The sequence below is a fragment of the Stigmatopora argus genome, chromosome 6 (assembly GCF_051989625.1).
Source record: "Stigmatopora argus isolate UIUO_Sarg chromosome 6, RoL_Sarg_1.0, whole genome shotgun sequence".
Classification (NCBI taxonomy): Eukaryota; Metazoa; Chordata; class Actinopteri; order Syngnathiformes; family Syngnathidae; genus Stigmatopora; species Stigmatopora argus.
Genome location: NC_135392.1, coordinates 19779568 through 19804566, shown reverse-complemented (window position 1 = coordinate 19804566; position 24999 = coordinate 19779568). Strand labels below are relative to the sequence as shown.

At 41.4% G+C, this 24999-nt stretch overlaps 1 protein-coding gene across 10 annotated transcripts in view; it reads right to left on the bottom strand.

Moving 5' to 3' along the window:
- The window catches only part of setd5 (SET domain containing 5), a 163461-nt gene that overhangs the window by 103729 nt on the left and 34733 nt on the right, over positions 1-24999 (bottom strand). For all 10 annotated transcript variants that reach the window (XR_013300580.1, XR_013300581.1, XM_077602794.1 and 7 more), the window contains 5 exons: positions 8700-8932; positions 1743-1801; positions 1460-1644; positions 1338-1376; positions 978-1262 (listed from right to left, as the gene is read on the bottom strand). Coding sequence is in view for 8 of the 10 variants with exons in the window: in XM_077602794.1 (XP_077458920.1) it covers positions 978-1262; positions 1338-1376; positions 1460-1644; positions 1743-1801; positions 8700-8932 (801 nt within the window). In the remaining 2 variants the exon portion in view is untranslated. The remainder of the gene's footprint in view (positions 1-977; positions 1263-1337; positions 1377-1459; positions 1645-1742; positions 1802-8699; positions 8933-24999) is intronic.

Sequence of the window (24999 nt, the reverse complement as noted above, 5' to 3'; positions counted from 1 at the left end):
ATTTGAGAATTCTGTTCATACTGGTAGCTTGTTCTACCAGGTTTATGTACCACATGTGAATAAATGTTTTGTAATGTCGACATGTGTTCAGCATTTGCCAGTTGCCAGTACCGGTACAATCCTTGGTGTGAGCTGATAAATATTTCAAAAATGTATACCAATTCTTAGTCACAAATTATGCATGGGTGCATGTTATACTCAAATAAATATGGTATATCATCTGCGCAAAGTGATTATGCAATACTAAGGCCACCAAACCGGACTCCAACGCCTGGCTGCACGTAGGTATTCTGCCCATAACAAATCTCATTGAAAAAAAAAATGACATATTGGTGGCTATGCAGACCAAACTCTGACATCGGTCATACAGGGACCAGATACCCTGTATCAAGAACACCCCCCACAGGTCCAATAGACTGGTTTGGTGAACTCTCATGACCGCCATAACCCTGCGGAGAGTATAGAGCTGATGTACTGTTTCGCAGCCAGGACGAAAAACATATTGCTGCTCTTGAGTCTGAGATTCGCCTTCCCGACGGACCCTCCTTTCGAGTACCACTAAATAGACCTTCCCAGGTAGGCTTTGAAGTGTGATCCCTTTAAAATTGGAACCCACCCACTTTAAAAAAAAAAACTGTGACCACACTTTTTTCTGCAAATCAAGAAGTGCTGCGTCACTGATGCATTAGTACTTGTATAGATTTATAAATATTTGGTCCTAATATATATTTTTCTTTTACATTATAAAGTAAAAGAAGCACTTTGGACTATTCAGCTGTTTTAGGGTAACTTGAAATGACTAGATAATGGGTGGATGGGTGAAGACAATACTTAAAGCAGGAGGTTTATTCTAGTGTTTTATATTATCAAAACACGTTTATCACCAATAAATGCAGATATCTGGAAAATTCCAAATTGGTCACATACTTTCCTCATCCATATTAAAGATTGTTTAACAATAACATTTTTGCACCAACCTGCATCTGAGATCCGAGCACAGTGTTGTTACTGGCCAGTTCAGTAAAATTGATAGTATTCATGGTATCAAGAGAAGTCTGTACTGTGGATGGCAGGCTCATGTGTTCACTTTCTGCATTTCCAACAGTAGTGCTAACAGTGCAGTGAAGCTGTAGCAGTGTTTGGATGTCCGCACTGTACTGGTTTGCTAAAGCCTCCTCATACTGGTCCGTCCACTGGCGAATTCTCTTCTCCCATCCCTCTTCTGTGGTCTCATCCAGCACACTGGCCTCTGTAGTAGAGTTCTTCACAACGGAAAAAATGGATGACTAACAGTCACACAAAAACACAACTCGTTTTAATGAAAATGTCAGTCATACCTTCATCCTCATAGATTTCCGAGAACCTTCTCGAAAAGTCTGCAAAAAAATCATACCTTCAATCAAAAATGTAGTTTTTCAAAAGAAATTTTGCAAATACTAACTGTATATATTTTGCATACTTTGACTTTCTTGCCCTTTGTTGTTCCTCCGACTTTTTCTGTGCTTCTTTTCCTTTTTTTTGATTTACTTCTTTTGACTCTGTTGACTGTGAGTTTGATGCTGGTGGGTGTATGCTGAGTGGCAGTGTAAGAAACAGTGGGGGGTGACACTTCATCACCACTTTCTGTTCCACTGCTCTCGCCATCTACCATTAAAGTACAAGTATGTCAGAATGTTATTTTCATAATAAAAGGAGAAACTAAATTCAAGCAGACAGGGGGGTGGGGGTAAAATATGAAATACCTGATATATTTTCCTTTTTCCTTTTATGGCCATCTGTTTCTTTCCTGCCATCAGGTTCTCTGAAAAAGGAGGACAAGGCAAAACATGACTGTAATTTTCTAACTTATATATGGACAAATACTATTTGGACAACTACTAAATTTGTTGGCTGAGGCTTCTCGTAAGGTATGCCTGAAATATGCTTATATGGGAAATTAGATACTGAAAAATACCATTATTAAAAGGATGTGCAAATATTGCCACAACAGTGGTACCTCTACTCACAAATTCATTCCAGAACTGGTTTCGTAAATTGGATTATTATTAAGTAGAAGCATATTTTACATTGAAATAACAGAATTCATTCCACGATCTTTGATACTACTCCTAATAACCTTTAAAATTTATAAAAGTATAGACATTTTGGATTAATTGCAAATAAAGAGATAAGAACATTATTTATTAAACCATTAACATTAAATAAGTAATGCAAAGACATTTTCTAATGAGGAGGAATTGCGAGTGTCAGCCGAATAAATATACCTAGACACGCGCATAAGCACACAACTAAACTTAAAACTTTGTTACGTACACACTCAGGAACTCACCGCCGGCCAGGGTTGATCAGCCATGGTCCTGGAGAAGATTAAAAAGTACCCCAAAAAAGGGTCTTTGGGTTGGACACTCACGCTCAAACTCTGCCAGTGGCCGCTACCCCATTTCAGGCCGGTTCTGGCGTCCGCCTGGAGTGCACTGTTTTCGGGTCGGGCTGGCGCCGTGTTCCCCTATGAGACCCGTTGGCCGCTGCCTCACACAAGGCATGGTCTGGCTCTAGCGTCTGCCTACAGTCCCCTAACCTTGCTTCTGGGATCATGGAGACGCAGCAGCTTTCTAGTGAATGGGAGGCCAGCGAGGTGTTGGAATACAGCCAAAGGGAAAGCAACTCTACCACGACAATTTAAAAATAAAAATACCAAATACACAGTGTATTTATGTTTCAGGGGGTATATTGGTTTTGTTTGACGTTTCGTAATTTGGATTATTTTCATATCTTGGAACAATAGGTTTCGCATCGAGGTTTTTTGTAACCTGAATACAGCGGATGTAGGAAGCAATTATAATAGAGGTACCACTGTTTAAGGTTGCATTTGTAGTACATATAAGAAGTGAATTATTTAGGATTACAAAAATTATTTAATTTTGCTGAATGCCATAGTTTATTTTAGAACATGGTCAAAAGTGTATGTCTACTTCCCTGGTATTTGGTAGCATTTACTTTGAGCTGCATGACTCTGGTCAAACATTTTGGGTAACCTACCGAAACACTACTCTGCCTGGAATTCTTGCTAGGCGGAGTCCAAATTGTCAATTGGCTTGCTTGCACACACCTCTTCAGATCTGCCCCCAAATTTTTGATAGGATTCTGAACAGGGCTTTTTGATGCCCTTGGTTGTCCTCAAGCCATTTTTAACTGTTTTGGCAGTGTGATTAGGGGTCATTGCCCATTTGGAAGACCCATTTAGCTTCGCTGCTGATGTCTTGAGATGTTGCCTTCATATTTCTACATAGTGTTGTTATTTCATGTTGCTATCTTAAGAGCTCCAGTGATTGCTTCAGCAAAAATATCCCACAACATAATCCTAGCACTCCCGTGCACCCAGGTTAGTGTGATGCTAACACGTCAACAGGCTTCTTTCTTTTTCCATGAAATATCACTGTTGTCATTATGGTTGTACAACTTCATTTTTGTTTAATCAGTCTCTAAAAGTTGAGATCTTTGCCTTTGTATCTTTTTCCAAAATGTAATCCGTCTTTTTTTTGTTTCCTCAGGAATAATGGCTTCTTTCTTACTAAGTAAGAGAGGGGGAACCTCTAAATATTTCACGACCTGATACCTGATTAGATTTACAACTATAATATAGGTTCCGAGCGATTGTTCATAAGTTGAATTTGTTTGTAAGTTGATTCAGTGCTATATTTTGTATTATAATTTATGTTTAAGGCCTATATAAGTATATTGAAGGTTTATATAAGTGCATTTGTATGTTTAAGGCTTGTATAAGTAACTCGCATTGGTTTGTACTGAAAAAAACATTTAATAAAATGGAGAAAATATGTACAGTACTGTATAGAGAGAGAGAGAGATTTATGTATTAGAAACTGGCCGAAAGAAGCGATCTAACGATGATTGCACAGTTTTCTTCTTTTTTTCATCATAAATGATGCGGTAGCACTGTATGGCATCATTCAATTGATTTGCAAACTTTGTGCAACATTCAATATTTGGGTCCTGCTGCTCGATCTTTATGTTTATAAATGGTACTGATGGTCGAACGATTCAAGTTGTATATGTGCAACGCTCACCACTCTCACGCGCATAAAGCTCCGTTATTATTGCCACTCGTTTCAAATGAAATGGCTTGCCTCTTCCTTGCAACTCCCTCAATAGAAGCCTTTCGCTTTTTACCAACCATATTCAATAATGGATGCACAAGATATTTAATGATACAAATGAAAAATGTTCTTTGCGCACTGGAGATACGTTCACGCACTTCCGCATTGCAACGAATTGGACAGAAGAAGGTAGATGCTGGGTGAGCTGAGCCCTCACAGCGCCAGGCGTCGGTATTAGCGGCGGAAAGAAGCACTACTCGGAAAAAAATACAAAATCAAACTTACGAACATTTTTCGACAAACGCAATTTGCAGACATGTTCGTATGTACCGTTGTTCGTGAGTCGTATGTTCGTAAGTAGGGGAGCGTCTGTACCACTCTCTCGCAATATTGCGATTCAAAAATTATTAAAAACTATCTGTTGGTCAGGATATTAATTTATATTCTATGATACAACTATTATGGAAAAAATAGCTAACAAGTGAATTATTTTTATTATTTTTCGGAAAAATTGTCATACTGTAGTCTTCCTCACAGACAAGAATACATTTTCAGTAGGACACTTCTGTAGATGAATACACCAACATTTATTTCAGTTATTATTTCAGTGTCGTTCTAAAGGATACTTTTCGGATAGAACATTTCAGTAGCAACCTGTTGGTTCATTCAAAAAACAGTGATACTGATCAGCAACCCCTTTCACTGTGGATAATGAAACTAAAAACAATTTAGTTCTGAATGTCTGCGTGGCGTTTACCATGTCAGCACATCCCAATGGTTAAGGCTGATCAAAGGTCTTGCGATCCATTGTTAAAATATCAGCCTTGATACCTGCTTAATGTGTATCCCATGCTATTATTGGACCCAGAGACTTGGTAAACACTAGACCGCTCCAGACACACTTCCTGGTCGTACTATGTTACTTCCTTATGAAAGGAAATTATTGTACATTTGTGATTAAGAAATAAAGCAAAATTACGCTTTGATTTTTTTTTCATTTTTATTTCTTGTTCGAAAGTGACAACTATTGCAGGAATATGAACCATAGAGAAAAAATATCAAGATATTTCAACATTAAGAAGCAATTTGGCTGCCATAACATCTTAAACTTCTGGAAAGAAAATTGAAAATTTTGTTATTAAAAAGCATCTGGTTCTCATCAAGATAGACTTATCTAATTTCTGAACCACTTTATTTATCCTCATCAGGGTTGCGGGGGGTGCTGGAGCCTATCCCAACTGTCTCCGGGCCACAGGCGGGGGACACCCTGAATCGGTGGCTAGCCGATCGCAGGGCACAAGGAAACGGACAACCATGCACGCTCACACCCATACCTAGGGGCAATTTAGAGTGTCCAATCAGCCTACATGCATGTTTTTGGAATGTGGGAGGAAACCGGAGTACCCGGAGGAAACCCCCACAGGCCCGGGAGAACATGCAAACTCCACACAGATGGAAAGGACCAGGATTTGAACCTTACTATCAACTTTTGCCGACCTAAAGTCTCTAAGCACATGACTTTTGCGTAATATTAGGAGAAAAAGTCCAAAATTAAAATAAAGTTTAAAAATGTTGCATTAATTATTTTAACATCAGTCGAATTGAAAGCTGATCGGGTCTGCAGACATTAACTTTGATGACGTTAGATCGGTGTGGAAAAAAATATTGATTTTGGAATAATTTGGGTGGGATTATTTAATTCCTGATAATAAAACTTTTAATGAGAACGACTTTATAGTGTTTATATAGGTGACTTAGTTTTAAATTAATATAAATAATAATAAAACAAAAAAAATAATTAAAATTTTAAAATCATAAAAAATATAAATAATAAATAAATAAAACAAATTTTAAAGATTTTTAGCTAGAGGAGTGCCTTGAGATTTTTTCTATGCAAAAAGTGTGCCGCAGCTCAAAAAGGTTGGGAAACCAGGTCAGAGTACGTATAACTAAGTTTATACTTCAGTGCCCTAGGTAAGATGACCGCGCTCTGACCTAGGTAAGATGGCCGTGCCCCGAGCGAGCTGTAACGGGAACACGAGTTTTTTCACGTTTCACGCAAGATACATACCGTATTTTCTCGAATTAAACGCGCACTCGAAAATAACACGCAGGTAATTTTGGGCCAAAAACATCTGGAAAAACGCAGTAATCGAATATAGTGCGCACCTAAAATTTCCCGCTGACGAAAATCAGAAATCTTACCTTTTTTTCTTCGTTTCACGATTGTTTTGTTCAAAACCGGATAGAGAAATCTTCAGGTACGAGCGTGTCGAGTGTCGTGCAGTTGGTGGAGTTATGCGTTTGAATTTTAGGACAATAGATGATACACAGAGTGGACAAACATATCATGTAGACATGTTATGTTGCAATACCTTTTAGACTTCCTTGAACATTGACTACATTTCAATTGACAATACCATGTTTTAATTCAAATATCTATTGTCATTCTCAAACAAGAAAAGGAACATACAAATTGAATAAATAAATGATTTGAAGATATGCACAATGGAAAAGACTATCACATGTGTTTAAACTACAAGTGTTCATCATTCATTTTTCATTTCCTGTAGACTTGATGGTGACTGACTTTACACCCTTAAAATCCACAGTCAGTGAGTTCGGCAGATCAAAAGTCAGTGGGGTTTGATCAGCGTTTCCTATATTCCGAAGTGCATAGTGGTGCTTCTTCCTCATCTTGATTATAAACCGCTGATACTCCATCAGTTTATGTTCGTAGTCCTCCGGCATCCTTTGGGCAAATGACGTTCTCTTTCTTACAGATAGGTCGTGCCGTTGCATAAACTTATAGCACCAACATGCAGACGATTTGAAGCCAGAATCCTTGTTGGTTTTTTTCATGATTTTCAGGGCGAGGATACGCAGCTCGACTGTGTTAATGGCACACCCTGCAGCTCTTCTCTCAGCAATCGTTTTAAGAAGTTCTTTCTCTAACTCTGGGAACATTGCTTTTCTTCCACGTCCTGATGCTTTTGCTGTTGCTTTTTCTTTCAATAATGAGTCTTTCTTCTTCCTCCAACCACGGATGTTAGCTTCACTAATATCGAATTTTCTTCCAGCTTCTCTGTTGCCCATTCCTCTGCCACTTTGATGACTTTTCTTTTGAACGCTGCGGTATAACTTGCTCGTTTTGATGCCATGTTGCTTGTACAATGTCCAAAACTGAACTGAGAGAGGGTGAACTGAGACGAGTACGAGGCTAGAGGGGGGCAGTGGTGGTCTCGGCTTTCCGATTTTCGATCGGCTTTACAAGATGACGTAAAATCCGTGCGTCAAAGTGAGTTTGACAATGCTTTTTTCGATCGAAAATTTGTAATTTATTTTAGTTATTGATAACACGCACCCCCATCTATTGGAATTAATTATATAGCAAAAATCTGCGTGTTATATTCGAGAAAATACGGTACAATTTTTCTTGAATTTCATTCAGACGTCAAAATATTTTTTGTTTAGCGTTTTATCTGTTTATCTTTTCTCTATTTTGAAATAAATGACCAAATCGGCCGCACTGTCTTGCATCATGACGTAACTGCGTAATTGCGTCAAGACATCATCGTGTCATGGCGTCGACAACTTGCAGTTTCGTGCATGTCGTGTTTTTATGCACATATAAGCCGTACCCTCAATTCAGTCATGATATTTTTGTCCGACAAAGGCGGCTTATATGCGAGTAAATACGGTAACAGATTTGTACTCCATATTAAAACCATGAATATGGAGTTGAAAATTGTGAATCCGGGGGTGGCTTATACGCAAGAAATTGTAAAATTCAATAATTTTAAGGCAATTTTAAGGGCCGGCTTATACGTGGGGGGGGGGGGGGGGGCGTCTTATATGCGAGTAAATACTGTAGTTATGTGAGTTTCCCCATTTGGTTGCTATTTTTGTCCCAGTGTTTATTATTTTTGTGTGATTATAAGTTAGTCGGTTGTGAATTTTAGCAAAGAACAATACTGTGCTCCTTCAACACTTTGCAGCTTCAGTACATCGCGGTTTTATATTAAGTATAATAAAAAAAGTTCATAAAATGTCAAAAATCACGCTGAAATCGCAACCAAAAGACACCAAATGAAAAATGGCAGAAGTCAGGGCTTTGCTTCTTCTTCAGCGCTGAATTTGGTGGCACTCAGTGCCAAAGAAGAAGAATTTCACTGCAGAAGAAGAATTGCATCGCGGAACAAGAATGACACGACGAATATTATAAAAGACCGTGTGGGGGGCCATCTTGCCTTTCCTTCTTTCATCGGTTTGCACTTCGCATCACGCACATTAACACTTGGACAATCACTACGCCGAGCCTTTTCCAGCTTATTGGGATTTTGTATCGTCGTTCTTAAGCGTCCTGCGGAAGAATCGTTACCGGGGCCACCATCAACTCCGCGTTGTGCCAACTCGACCGGAGGGTTGAGCAGCAATCCGGCCGCGAGCGAAGTCTGCCCCCGCGACCCAGCCCATCTGTGCTGTTTGGACAATCAATTAATCGCAGTGTGAACTCATGCAAAAGGTGCTCCTTCTGACAAAATATGCTCCCGTACAAAAAGGGTAATGTCTTTAAAAGCTTACCTGCAGTTGTCACATTTAATGAGTAAACCATCTGGCTTCAGCGTGCAGTGACACCAGCTGGCTATAGGCCCATCCTCTCCTGAGGAGCTATCGCTGTCTGCCGAGTTGTCATCTGTTGTTTGAATATAGCGGGAACTGCGTACAACGCCATTAAGATCCGTTCGAGGGATAATGGTTTGAGAGAGCGGGGAAGCAGGCGGGGTTGGAGGAGGAGGTGCACCGTAGTTGTGATCCTGACAACACACAACAGGTTTTAGGGCAAAAAAGAGAAACAGAAAATGTAGACATGAAAATGAGGGTTAAAAAACAGAAAATCAAAGAGTACAACAATTAATAACAAAAATTGAAGCTGTTGATCATAGGAAATTAATGGCTTTGTTGTGGGTTAAGGGTACACGGTCGATTGGTCGCCGGTCTTTTGCTCGCCCGGAAGGTAAGTGATAATTACCATTTAAATCATTGCTCAAATTCCCTAAATACAAACTGAAAATTACTATTTAGTCATACTTAATGCCGTAGTAATTATTAGGCTAATGAAAAGCTCCAAATTTCCCGGACTTTTATTGTTTTTTGTTGGAGAACTTGTTAAGACCCTGACTGACGTAGCTTCTTAAAGGGACAACGCATGTACATACAAACTCTTATACACCCACACGTCGGCTCAGTGAAACTGCTCATGGCCATTGTTGGCTTTTATTGATGCGTAGACCGTTGTTTTACCTTGTTTTGTCGTCGGTCTTTTGGTCGCCAGTCTTTTGGTCGCCTGTTGTTGTGGTCGAGGCGACCAAAAGACCGCGACCAAAAGACCAACGACCAAAAGACCAACGACCAAAAGACCGCGACCAAAAGACCGGCGACCAATCGACCGCACACAGGGTTAAGAAGGGTTGTTTTTCATCATTTCAAATTCCATATGAGCACAGTATATTAATAGACACTGACGTTCATAAATCTTCTGAAAGAAAACTAGAGAGTGGAAATCCCCCCCCCCCCAAATTGTATTATCAGTTGGATCCCCGATTTGTGAAATTGCACCTAACGTGTGTCATGATTTCAGCTCGGCTGCACATCGAGAGTGAACCCACAATGCGGGAAGCAAAAAGGAGAGGAAAGTTCTGGTGCACAAGTTAAAATTTTAATGACAAAATAATCATACAAAAATTATAAACACTGGGACAAAAATAGCAACCAAACTGGGTAGATGCACATAACTACAATATTAACTCGCATATAAGCCTCTTGCACATATAAGCCTCACCCTTAAAATTGTTGAATTTTAAAATTTCTCGCATATAAGCCACCCCGATTCCCAATGTTCACCTCCATATACAGTGGTACCTCGTCACACGACCGCTCGTCATACAATATTCTCGTCTTACGACAGAAATTTCGATCGAATAATTCGCCCGTGATGCGATCAAAATTTCGTGATGCGACCAAGCCAGGTGGCCATGGCACTGTCTTTTTTGCATATCTTTCGTGTATAACAATATTTACGAGCACCGAATGAGTTATTCAGACCAGGAAACGCGCATGCGCGGGGAAAAGAGGGCTTTCTGGGTAATGAAGTATACTCGTGCACACAACGCCGACAGGCAATGGCACTCTTTCTCAGAATAAAACTTTACCCACAATCAATATGTGGGTAAGCTCAGCTGCTGTGATATCCGATTGTGAGGACATTTGTGTGCATCAATTTCGGAATATTTTGAAGGGAATAGTACAACAGCAAACAGCCCATCGAAAGCGAACGTGAGGGTGGAGTGTTTGTTCCGTTTACGAGTGCGTTGTGTGGAAAAAAAAAACGAAGCCCCCCGCCCCTTTTGTGCCCCTCTCCCCTCGTCGAAATCCGCCCAATTTTAGTTAGATTAAACACATTTTATTTCTATTAAACCACTAGTTATGTGTTACTTTGTTAATAGATGGGGAATTAGAAGAAATAAAACATTTTTTCCAATCCAATATCCTGTTTTGGGTGTTTTTTCAGAGGGCTGGAACGAATTAATTTTTTTTCCATTCATTTCAATGGGAAACGTCCGCTCGAGTTACGAGAACCTCGTCATACGATCTCAGTCTCGGAACGGATTACGATCGTATGTCGAGGTACCACTGTACATGGTTTTAATAGGGAGTACAAATCTATTACTTTGAAGCGAAAATCTTAAGAAAAATAATCACACGTGGTAGTTCTGAGATACTCTATGAATCGAAAGCATATTATTAGGGTCAATATCATGAGCTAATATGCCTGTCTTTGTAAATGCAAATTATCAAATTATTCAATTTGAAAAAAGAAATAAGTCTATCTTGATGAGAACCTGATGATTTTTAATGACATAATTACAATTTTCTTACCAGAAGTTTAAGATGTGGCAACCATATTGCTTCTAATGTCAAAATATCTCAATTATTTGATGGTTCATGTTACTCCAATACTTGTCACTTTCGAACAAGAGATAAAATGAAAAAAAATCAAAGTGGAATTTTGTTTTATTTAAAAATCAGTGTTTCCCACCAGTGTGCCGCGAGGGATGCTCAGGTGTGCCGCGGGAAATTACAAGAAATCATACATAATAATAATAATAATAATAATTTGTTGCTTATTTTTATGTAAAGTAAACCGGATGCTCTTTGGTTTTCCAGGCTTCAACTTTTGTCGAAATATCTCGATTTTTTTTTGATGGTTCATATTACTGCAATAGTTGTCACTTTTGAACAAGAAATAAAAAGAAAAAAAATCAAAGCAGATTTTTGTTTTATTTCATAATCACAAATGTACAATCATTTCCTTTCTGTGTTCCAAAAGGCAGCGTGTTCTTTGCACGTACACAAATTCAAAAAGCAAGTAACTTAAGCACAACCAGGAATTATGCCCATAGCGGTATACGTAGTGTTCACCAAGTCTCTGGGTGCAATAATAGCATACTCATTACACAGGTATCAAGGTTTATATTTTAACGATCGACCGCGATCAGCCTTAACTATCGTCATGACGCAAGTGCGCCATTTTCTCATGACATTATCGTGGAATGCGTCGTCCAACTTGCAGTTTTGTGCATGCCATGTTTTTATGTGCATATAAGCCGTACCCTCGATTCAGTCATCATTTTTTGTCGGCTTATATGCGAGTAAATACAGTAGTCAACATGTCGACGATCACGCAAACATGACTTATCATATCTTCTTGCATATACGCCGTATTTGTCGCAAAAAAATGATGACTGAATCGAGGGTACGGCTTATATGCGCACAAATTAGACTTCACAATGAAGAATATGACATATTTTACTCCTTCATTTTATTGTAGCTGTTTCATTTTGATATAGTACCACTGTAGGATTAAAACTATTGTTCTCAACTCAATTACAATGAACAAAAGGTCTTTGTCTGAGTTTCTACTTCAAGGTTGGTCACATGCTGAGAAGGAGACAGATGATGGACGCTGAGGGACAATAACGCCAAGGTGTCAAGTGGTCAAGGTGTCAAGTGGTCAAGGTGTCACGTGGTCAAGGTGTGGTCGGGGTGAAAGCTTCAAAGGAGACAAAGGACTCCCGCGGAGAAGGCGACCAAGGCCAGACGTGGATTCACGGGCAAGCAGATTCCAGGAGAGGACACCCCTCCAGACCGTCGTGGGACAGTCCACATATCATTAAAATCAGCGAATGAATATTCATCTTTGTTATACTATAACTGGGCAAACGCGGGTTTGGACTTTAGTCTCTTTAATCCTCCACTGAAGCACGGCAACGCTCAGCTGGTTTTAAATTTGGGAAAGGGACCCGGAGCTCTGTAAGGATCAATATCAGGAATAAATCATCTGTGGAGTAACTCGCCATCCCTGGTCTCTTCCTTCGATGCTGAACACGCAGCATTGTTAGACGGGAGAAGACAGATTTAGGAATTGGAGTCAGAAGCTAAAACTTTAAGTCTAACAACATGTACGAAACTGCAAGGTGACAAGGACAAAACGCCATAACGCAAGACAATGGGGCCGATACAGTCATTTATTTCAAAATAGAGAAAAGCTAAACAAATAAAACGCTTAACAAAAATAATTTCAATGTCTATGAATGAAATTCAAGAAAAAAATAAGCCATATCGTGCATAAAACGTGAAAAAACTCACTTGTGCCTGCCATTGCTCGCTGTGGGTGCCGCCATCTTACGTAGTGATGACAAACTACGGACAAACTTACTGGTTGTACTACTCTCATGACTTATTTTTTGAATTTGTCTGCGTGCAGGCAACACCCTTTAGGAATGTGGAATCCAGCAGACGATCCTTTAGATTCATACAGTATCTCAGAAATACCATGTGCGATGATTTTTCTTCAGACTTTCCCTTCAAAGTAACACATTTGTACTCCCTCTTAAAACCATGAATATGGAGGTGAAAATGTGAATCAGGGGGCATCTTATACGAGAGAAACTGTAAAATTCAACGATTTTAAGGCAATTTTAAGGGTACGGCTTACAAGCGGAGGCGGCTAATAAGCGAGAAAATATGGTACTTGAACGCGAAGCACGAGACACTACGCAATACACACGGGTTGATTACCAAAATACAAAACTGGTCACACAAGGAAGGGAAGCCAGAAAGGACACAGCAGGCGAAACGCATACAATAATCACACGAACACATAAGGAGAACGCGACACATCCACCCAAAACCCTAACAAAACAACACAGTGGGCATTCAAAGAATGTAGGAAAATATCAATTTGATAGAGAACAATAAGTGAAATCTAAAACAGATCAATAATCCTAATGAAAATGAATTTAAAAATTTAAATTAATCAAATAAATGTAATTAAAAGGACTCACTCTCGGCTTTGTTATTAGTGCGTGAGTCAGGAGTAGCGACACATCAAAATCTGGAAATGCATACTGACAATGCACCACCAGCCTTATGTGAGAGATGGTGATTTGTTTTTCTTCTCTTTACATGCAACCCCTTAGGGTACATGATTTTGTCTTAATATATCTACGTGTTCAGTCAATATTATTTGCCACATTGCAATTGAAGTTATCTTTTGCGAGACTAAGATTTCTGAGTGGACTCGAAATGCACCTCATACTAAATAAAAAGAGCAAGAAAAGAGCAGCCTCGTCAAAAATAGGAGTTTATGCATGACTCATCTAAAGGAAAATAAACTTTGGAATCCTGACAAAAACAACTCAACAGACCTTTTGTTGTTTCAAACTGTAACACTGTTGTCTGATAAAAAGCACTTGGGTGAGTGTGATGCGTAGGTGGAGCAGTGTCGACAAATTGGGCGAAATTCCCGCCTAACTCAGTGGGTTTTATTTAGGGTGTGATTGATCGGGCAACCCTGTGGTGTACACTGGCAGAAGAGGTAAAGAACGTTTTGCCCACTTTGGGTCTCTAGCCCAGCACTCAGTCACACCACCTCAATGTCTAATACATCCCACACGAACCTCTGGAAAAAGTCCCACCCAGCTAACCTTGGAGGTAGTGAACGTGAGACGTGTGCTCTGTGCTGTCAAACACAAGAAGGCCACAGGACCGGATGGAATACCAGGCAAAGTACTTAGGGCATGTGCTGACCAACTAGCATCAGTCTTCACAGACATTTTCAACCTGTCACAAGAACAAGCCACAGTCCCAGCCTTCCAAAAATCGGCCACCATCATCCTCGTACCCAATAAGTCACCCGCAAACAATCTGGACGACTATCGCCCAGTAGCTCTCTCACCAATCATCACTAAGTGCTTTGATAAACTGGTACTGAAACACATCAAAGCCTGTCTTCCACTCATTCACGACCCACAACAGTTTGCATATTGGCCGAAAAGGTACACCAAAATGCAACAACCACCGGACTCCCCACGGCACTGAGCCACCTTGAGAAAAGAGGCAGCTATGTCAGAATGCTCTTCATCAACTCCAGCTCGGCCTTTAACACTATAATACCAGATATTCTTAACCACAGGTTGGACAACTTGGGGCTCCCACCTTCCACCTGCTCCTCGATTAGGGACTTCCTCGTCCCACCCAAGCACGTGAAGGTGGGTTGCCTCATCCGCCCGCAGGCTCAGCACTGGCTCGTTCCAAGGCTATTTTACTCGCTCTACAAACACACAACTGCAGACCCACGCACCCTGAGAACATCATTGTGAAATTTGCGGGTGACATAACGGTGGTGGGGAAGATCATAGAGGGAATAAGACGGCCTACAGAAATTAGTTCCATAGACTCAGCGAATGGTGCGATCTCAACAACTTTGGCACTGAACGTTTCCTAAACCAGAGAACTCAACCTGGACTTCCGACGGAACAAGACCGCTCCGGCCCCCCTGTAAATCAATGGCAAATGTGTGGAGCGAGTGGAGACTTTCAAATTCCTAGGGGTCCATATCTCTGCTGACCTCAATTGGGCAGCAAACACCCCACCCCTCTCTCTCCCCCTCTATCCCCTCCGCGAAATCTGTCTAATTTTAGTAATATTAAACACATTTTAGTACTATTAAACCACTAGTTATTTGTTACTTTGTTAATAGATGGCGAATTAGAACAAATAAAAATGTTTTTCCAATCCAATATCCTGTTTTGGGTGTTTTTAAGAGGGTTGGAATGAATTAATTTGTTTTTAGTTCATTTCTATGGGAAACGTTCATTTGAGTTACGAGTAAATCGACATACGAGCTCAGTCCCGGAACGAATTAAGCACGTATCTCGAGGTACCACTACATATAAAATACAGACGCTCCCCTACTTACGAACGAGTTAGGTTCCGAGCGATTGTTCATAAGTTGAATTTGTTCGTAAGTTGATTCAGTGCTATATTTTGTATTATAATTTATGTTTAAGGCCTATATAAGCATATTGAAGGTTTATATAAGTGCATTTGTATGTTTAAGGCTTGTATAAGTAACCTGCATTGGTTTGTACTGAAAAAAACATTTAACGAACGATCGTCGAACGATTCAAGTTGGATGCCCGTGCAACGCTCACCATTTTCTCACCCGCATCAAGCTTCTTTATTATTGCCACTTTCGTTTCAAATGAAATGGTTTGCCTCTTCCTTGCACTACCACCCTCACTAGAAGCCTTTCGCTTTTCACCAACTATATTGAATAATGGATGCACGAGATATTTAATGAAAAAAATGTTCTTTGCGCACTGGAGATACGTTCACGCACTTACGCACTGCAACGAACTGGGCAGAGGAAGGTGGATGCTGGGTGAGCTCTCACAGCGCCAGGCGTCGGTATTAGCGACGGAAAGAAGCACTACAAGAAGTAGCCGAAAGAAGCCAGGCTCACAGAACAAAGAAAGTTGTAAAAACATTCAAATAAAAAGTATAAAGTACAAAGTAAAGTACAGAGGAATGTATTAAGAAATATTAAAATGTAATTTAAAAAAAGAGAGAAGGGCTGTAAAACACGAAAAACATTAGAATATACAGAGCTACTGTCACTGGCTTCCGCGTGACGGCACCATCTTGGAGGAAAAAGGGGGGGGGGGGGAGGGGGAAAAAAACCCTATGCGCAGACATGTTCGTATGTACCGTTGTTCGTAACTCGAATGTTCGTAAGTAGGGGAGCGTATGTATACATACTGTATTTTCATGACCATATGGTGCATCACATTTAAAGGCGCAGTGTCAGTAACGAGTGCTATTTCTGTATTTGACACACACAGGACGCACCGCTTCTAAAGCCACACTGCTCCGCATTACCACTAGATGGCGCTGCTAAAGGGAATGTCAACAAAACAGTCAGATAGTTCAGCCAAACGTTATTAATAGATTACAAATCAGCTTTCTGACAACTCCATTCACTCCCAACATGAATAAACAACAGTTTTTTTTTCTCCGAGGTTAAAGTACTAGTATTTTCGTGACACAGCAATAGCATAATAACTCAGGTTGAACAGGTGGGCATCTCACCAAAGACATCATTAATAGAGTCAGTAATTTCTGCCTTCCTGAAAGCTCGGACCACAGTTGAAACTTCCACTAGGAATGACGATGAACATAGAATTAATGTGCTCGTTCCAACCCTCTGAAAAAACACCAAAAACAGGATATTGGATTGGAAAAAAACGCACGACAACGAACTCGTAAACGGAACAAACAAAATTTAATTAAAGTAGCTCTGGTCGCAACCACTTCGAATGGCGCCTATGAGAGAGTTGAGACCAGAGATACTGTTGCGGGGAGGGAGTTGCGAGCCAGTGCCACTGATGTTCTTATGAGCAGCGAACGAGAAGTAATATAATACTCCTCGTATTAGATAATAATAACAGGAAATGCAACAGCTGAGCCTACACACGTATTGATTGTGGGTAATGAAGTTTTATTCTGAGAAAGCGTGCGATTGCCTATCGGCGTTGTGTGCACGAGTATACTTCATTACCCAGAAAGCCCTCTTTTTTCCCGTGCATGCGCGTTGTGCGTTTCCTGGTCGAAACTCGTCTGAATAAATGTTCAGCGCTCGTAGATATTGTTATAAACGAAAGAGATGCGGCAAAAAAGACAGTGCGCTACAATGATAAACAGCCTCTCATGTCATGGCCACCTGGCTTCGTCGCATCTCGAAATTTTAATTGTTTCACGAGCGAATTCGATCGAAATTTCCGTCGTAACACGAGCATGTTGTATGACGAGTTGTCGTATCACGAGGTACCACTGTATATAGTTCGCAGTCTAGCTTTGAATGCTCTGTTGACGCCAACATCTAGCGGCAGGAGTTCTTTTGTAAATCCAGCCGGAATGACGGCGAGCACCAAATTAGTGTGCTCGCCGTCATACTGGGTGTATTGACAAAAGAACTATATATCCCAGCAGTCACTGCGCAGTACTTTTTCTACGGGGAAAATAGTAGAGTCGGGGGCTGCTTGCCGTAGTTGTGAGAGCTGTAGAGGATGCTGTACCCTATCGACTGATTTATTTTATTTTATCGTGATAACAATTTTAGTATTGGTCCATATATAAAGCGCACTGGATTATAAGGCACCCTGTCTATCGTGGAGAAAATTTAAGACTTTTAAGTATGCCTTATAGTCGTGAAAATACAGTACATACACATAGATGTACATGTATACATACGGTTGGTCTTAACATTCAGCCATTTCTTTTGTTAAAGAGCCTGACAGCTGATGGGAGGAAGGATCTGCGGAAGCGCTCCTTCCTGCAATGAGGGTGCAGCAGTCTATTGCTGAAAGAGCTTCGGACGGACTCCACAAACTCATGCAGGGGGTGGGAGGTGCTGTCCATGATGGACATCATCATGGCCAGCATCCTCCTCTCTCCCAATTACTCCAGAGTCCAAAAGACAGTCCAGAACAGAGCTGGCCCTCCTGACGAGCTTATTCAGCCTGTTCCTGTCTCTCTCCATGCTCCCGCATCCCCAACAGACCACTGCATAAAACATTGTAGATGCCACCACAGTGTCGTAAAAGCAGTGTCAGTAGTGTCCTGCACACTCCAAAGGACCGTAGTCTCCTCAGTAGGTAGAGGCGGCTCTGGCCCCTCTTGTACAGGGCATCTATGTTTGTGGACCAGTCCAGTTTGTTGTTGAGGTGAACACCCAGGTACTTAAAATTCTCCATGATTTCAATGTCTGTACCCTGGATGTTCACCTGAGTGGTCTGTTGAGGAATCAATCCAAAAATCGATCACCATTTCCTTTGTCTTACTGGCATTGATATTGGGGTGGTTTCACCTACACCAGTCAACAAAGGCTGTGATGGCTCCCTGTACTAGATCCAGGTCGTTCCCATCCATCACTCGTCCAACAATAATGGTGTCGCCAGAGAACTTCTGGAGGTGGTAGTGTCTGTATTGTGTCTGAAGTCTGATGTGTAGAGGGAGAAGAGGAGTGGGGAGAGCACCGTGCCTTGTGGGGCCCCCGTGCTGCAAACTACCACATCAGATGTACAGTCCTGAAGTCTCACATGTTGTGGTCTGTCAGTGAGGAAGTTGATGATCCATGCACCCAGGTGAGGCTTTACTCCAGCCTCTTCCAGTTTCCCTCTCAGGAGTACTGGCTGAATGATGTTAAATGCACTGGAGGTGTCAAAAAACATTATTCTCACCGTGCTTCCCATGTTCTCCAGGTGTGAAAGAGACCTGTGCATTAGGTAGGTGGTAGCATCTTCCACACCAATGCCTGGATGATAGGCAAACTGCAGAGGGTCCAGCTCTGCATTCACCAGGGGGCTGAGGTGATTCAGGATGATTCTCTCCATTGCCTTGATCAGGTGAAAGATTAATGCCACCGGCCTTAAGTGGTTGGGCTCCCTGGGGTCTCGCAGTATTTGGAACTGGGACCACACAGGAAGTTTTCCACAAGGTGCGGACCTTCTGCAGACTGAGGCTCAGGTTGAAAATATGCAGAATCCCTTTGCCAAGCTGTTCGGCACAGTCCCTCAGTACTCTGGAGCTGAGGCCCTCTAGACTGGTAGCATTCCTTGCCTCGATCTTCTTAAGCTGTCTTATCACCTGATTGACAGTAATGCAGAGACTGGTGGGGGAGGGGGTAATGTGTGAGCGGTGGAAGAGGGGGGTAACGTGTGAGCGGTGGAAGAGGGGGAGGAAGAGGAGGAGAAAGAGGGGGCAGAACTGAATCTGTTAAAGAACTGATTTAGTTCATTGGCCCACTCCCTGTCTCCGGACTCCGGGTCTCTCTCATTGTTGCCTCCATGGCCAGAAATGGTCCTCAAGCCCCTCCAGACCTCTTTGGCGTTGCCTCTCTGGAGTTGGTTTTCTAGCTTTCTCTTGTAGATGGCCTTTCCTTTTCTTATCTCTCTCTTCAGCTCCTCCTGGACCATTTTCAGACTCTTTCTCCCCACACCCAAAAGCGCTCTTCTTTTTGTTCAGGAGGGCCCTTAGATCCCGGGTGACCCACGGCTTATTGTTGGAGAAACAACAGACCTTCTTGGAGGGTACAGTGTTCTCAACACAGAAGTTTATATAATCTGTGATGCAGTGAGTCAAGCTGTAAATGTTTTTCCCATGTGAATTGCACAGCACCTCCCAGTCAGTGGTCTCAAAACAGTCCCTCAGTACCATGCTGGTCTCAGTCCATCTTTGTGGTTGGGTTTTTTTCCTCACCATAGGGATGTAGGTGGGGATCAGACTGACCAGGTTGTGGTCTGAGCGGCCCATACAGCAGGTCTAGAGTTTTGTGTTCCCTGGTGTGGCACTTCACATACTGAGTGAAGGTGGGGAGAGTAGAAGCCAAGGAAGCATGGTTAAAATCACTGGAGATAAGGAGGAGAGACTGGGGGTGTGACGTCTGCAGCCGCGAAGCAGTAGCGTGAAGCAGCTCGCGAGCGACTGCCGCATCGACGGAAGAAGATATGTACGCGGTTATCGCGATAACGTGCGAGAACTCCTGGGGGATGTAAAACGGCCTGATGCTAACAGCTACTAGATATCTCGAGTGCAAAGTTGCTCCTTCACCGTAATAAGCCCGGGGCTACACCATCTGCTATTAATAAAAACAGCTAGACCCCCACCTTTCTTCCTACCGCCCTCACCAGCTGAAAACCATCCAAGGAGACGAGAGAGTCCGGTTAGTTCATTCAGCCAGGTCTCAGTGGAGCACATAATACAGCAATTCCGATAATCTCGTTGTAGTTTGGTAAGCGCCGTTAGCTCTTCCATCTTATTGGGGAGAGATCTTACGTTCCCCAAAATAGTAGATGGAATGCTGGGTTTGAAGCGTCGCTTTCTCTCCTGAAATTTTCGTCCAGCTCTACATCCTCTTCTCTTCCTCTTTAACTCCGCGGGGATGTCCAGGGGCATCCAGGTGTTGCGTAGAGCTAACAGCTGATCCCTTGTGTAAGACAGCGGAGGCATGGCTGAATGGGTCCAAAAATTTCCAGAATTTGCAGAGATAAACTAAACTAATAGAACAAAGACTGCCTCTCACAGAACTTGAGGAGTCTTGAAGTCGAATCTTGAATGTAAAGTCGTAAAACATTAAAGTATAAAATATAAAGTAAAGTATCAAGTGAAGTATTAAAAAAAACAATAAAACGTAAAAACAAAAGATAAAAAAGCTGTAAAAACACAGAATACAAGTGAGGACTTGGGGAGCTAATGCCACTGGCTGCCGATTGAACAGCGCCATTTTTGAAAAAAAAATGATGATATACCTGTAGCAGGACCCAAAATAGTGTAGGCAGCTAGTAATCATGCTTGGACTCGCGATGGCGCTGTTTTCCAGCTCAGGTCTAATACATTTATTTATTTTTTTCTGGATCAAATCTTACTATCATGTGATCTACCAATAGGGCCTTAGCAAACGACTGGTAGCTCGCGATCGACATATTGAGCACCCCTGAATTAGACTTTAAGGATATAAATTTTAAATTCCATTTGAGAATTGTGTTCATATTGGTAGTAATTTGTTTTACCAGGTTTCCATACCATATGTTGTGAATAAATGTTTTGTCATGGCGACATGTGTTTAGCATTTGCCAGTTCCCAGTACTGGTACAATCCTTGATGTGAGCTGAGAAAAACAAAACAAAGATATTTATGCCAATTTTTAGTATCAAAATATGGGTGCGCGTTATACTCGAATAAATACGGTAGTTATCATATTGACTACATATAATGTTGACTATCTATTATGTTGAGTACCGCATTTACTTGCATATAAGCCGTATTTGTCGCAAAAAAGATGACTAAATCGAGGGTATGGCTTATATGCGCATAAAAACACGACATGCCACAACTGCAAGTTGACGACACGATAACATCATGATGCAATGTCGCAGTAACGTCATGACGCAAGACAATGCAACTGATACAATCATTTATTTCAAAATAGAGAAAAAGATAAACATAAAACACTAAACAAAATTTCTTTTGACATCTATGAATGAAATTCAAGAAGAAAAAACATATCTTGCATAAACGTGAAAAAACTCACTTCTGCCTATCACTGCGTTGCCATCTTACCGTAAATAAACGTGCTCTGACTTGCCAGACGCAAGTAGCCTAGTTACATGTGTTCATATCGTTTACCATGTTTACAATCTCGATAGTTGGTATGATCAAAAGTCTTGCGGTTGATCGTTAAAATATCAGCCTTGATACCTGCGTAATGTGTATCTCATGCTAATATTGCACCCAGAGACTTGGTGAACACTATACCGCTACTGGTGGTGCTTATGTTACTACTTTTTGAATTTGTCCACATGCAGGCAACACCCTTTTGGTTTCAAAACACAAAGGAAATGATTGTACATTTGTGATTATAAAATAAAACAAAATTCCGCTTTGATTTGTTTTCCTTTTTATTTATTGTTCGAAAGTGACAACTTTTGCAGTAACTTGAGTCATCGGGGGGAAAAATCGAGATATTTCGACATTAGAAGCAATTTGGCCACCACATCTTAAACTTGTGTAAGAAAATTGTAATTTCTGTCATTAAAAAGCATCAGGTTCTTATCAGTCAGACTTTTTTTCAATTTGAATAATTTGAAATTTTGAATTTACAAAGACAGGCATATTAACTTCCTTATGATATTGACCCCAATAATGCTCTTTTGATTCATACAGTATCTCAGAAATACCACGTGCGAAGATTTTCCCTTGAAAGTAACACATTTTTACTCCCCGTAAAAACCATGAATGTGGACCTGAAAATTGTGAATCGGGGCAGCTTATACACGAGAAATTGTAAAATTCAACAATTTTAAAGCATTTTTAAGGGTGCGGCTTATACGCTGGGCGGCTTTTAAGGGAGTTAATGTGGTGCATATTTTTTAGTTGATTATTTATTTGTGCACTTCATGATGAAGCTTACCATATTTACTCACATATAAGTCGCTTTTGTCGGACATGAGAATGATGACGGAATCAAACAAGCACGAAACTGCAAGTTGGTGGCGCCATGGCACGATGACATCGCGGCGCAATTCAAATCAAATGCCTTTATTGTCATCATACCCAGCTGCGTATAACGAAATTGGTAGTGCTACTCCACAAAGTGCGTTTTCCCAGTAAAAAAAACATAAATAGTAATATAAAAGTATAAAAAATCACATCCTGGCTAGGTAAATTCTAAAATATTGCACAATCTAAGATATTGCACATTGGCACATGGTGGCAGATTTCGTCACATTGTCATCATGACGCAAGACAATGGGGCCGATACGGTCATTTATTTCAAAATAGAGAAAAGACAAACAGATAAAACGCTAAACAAAATGTATTTTGACGTGAATGAAATGCAAAAAAACGTACGTATCTTCAAATCAAAAGCCTTAATTGTCATTAGACACAGCTGCGTATAACGAAATTGGTGGTGCTACTCCACAAAGTGCGTTTTCCCAGTAAAAACATAAATAGGTAATATAAAAATATTTAAAGTCACGTCCAGGCAAGGTAAATTCTAAAATATTGCACAATCTAAGAAATTGCACATTGTTATTGCACACCCCGGAGTTATTGCACAGAAGGGATTGTGTGTCGTGCAAATGCAAGTTCAGAGCCCTGATGGCTGTCCCTAAGTCTATTTGTACGTGCTTTGTAAGACCTGTAGCGTCTGCCAGAGGGCAGCAGCTGGAATAGGTTGTGACCAGGGAGGTATGAGTCCCTAACAATGTTCTCTGCTGAGGTAGCAAGGGCTGGCAATGTCATCCAGTGAGGGCAGAGAGCAGCCGATGATCTTCTGGACGGTGTTGATCACTCTCTGCATGGCTTTTCTGTCTGCTGCCTTGCTTCCACCGTACCACACTTTAATGCAGTATGCCAGGATGCTCTCCACAGTGGCTCTATAGAAGTTTACCAGAAGCTTAGTGTCCAAGTTGTTCCTCCTGAGTACCCTCAGGAAATGGAGTCGCTTCTGAGCCTTCTTCACCACTGCCGTGGTGTTGGTAGACCAGGAGAGCTTGTCCGTGACGTGGACCCCCAGGAATTTGAAGGACTGGACCCTGTCTACGCATACTCCATTTATGAGGAGTGGGGCCAGATCTGTAATGCGTTTGCCAAAGTCCAGGATTATTTCTTTAGTTTTCGTGGTGTTTAGTGTGAGATTGTTCACCAAACACCACAAAGACAGTTTGATGACCTTATATCAGTAGGCAGACTCATCCCCCGGAGATGAGTCCGACCACAGTGGTGTCATCGGCAAATTTGATGATGGAGTTAGACTGGTGGGTCGGTGTACAGTCGTATGTGTACAAGGAATATAGAAGAGGACTCAGTGCACAACCTTGAGGGGAGCCAGTGTTCAGTGTAATGGAGGAAGAGAGGTGGGGACCAAGTCTAACAGTTTGTGGACGGTTGGTTAAGAAGTTCTTAATCCAGCAACAGATGGAAGAGGATAGTCCAAGGTGGGAGAGTTTGTCAGCCAGAATGTCCGGTATTATAGTGTTGAAGGCTGAGCTATAGTCAATGAAAAGCAACCTCACATAGTTCCCATGGTGCTCAAGGTGGCTCAGTGCTGTGTGTAGAGCTACAGCGATGGTGTCCTCAGTGGACCCGTTTGCTCTATGAGCAAACCGGTTGGGGGCGTACTGAGGGAGGGATTGTGTCCCTGATATGGCGGGCGACCAACTTTTCAAAGCACTTCATGATCATCATGGTATCTTGCATAAAACGTGAAAAACTCACGTTCCCATCACTGCTCGCTCGGGAGACGGCCATCTTACCATAGTCAAACGTGCTCTGACTGGCCTGACTCGAGTCCACTTACTGTGCCTGCTATTGCTCGTTTAGGGCACCGCCATCTTACAGTAGTTATACGTCCTCTGACCGTAGCGTTTACCATGGCAGCACATCACAATAGTTATTAAGGCAAATCAAAAGTCTTGTGGTCGATCGTTAAAATATAAACCTTAATACCTGCGTAATGTGTATGCAATTATTGCGCCCAGAGACTTGGTGAAGGCTATGTAAACCGCTATGGGCATATTTTCTAGTTGTGCTTACGTTACTTCCTACTTGCTTAAGCTACTTCTTTTTTAATTTGTCTACGTGCAGACAACACTCTCCCTTTCGGAACACAGAGGGTAAATGGTTGTACATTTGTGATTATGCAATAAAACAAAATTACGCTTAGATTTTTTTAATTTTTATTTCTTGTTTGAAAGTGACAACTATTGCAGCACAGTCGTGCCTCGTGATACGACCGCTCGTCATACAACATGCTCGTGTTACGACGGAAATTTCGATCGAATAATTTCGCCCGAGATACGATCAAAATTTTGTTATACGAACAAGCCAGGTGGCCATGGCACTATCTTTTTTGCATCTCTTTCGTGTATAAAATCTATCTACGAGCACTGGGCGGACTTTCCATTTCCACACCCGT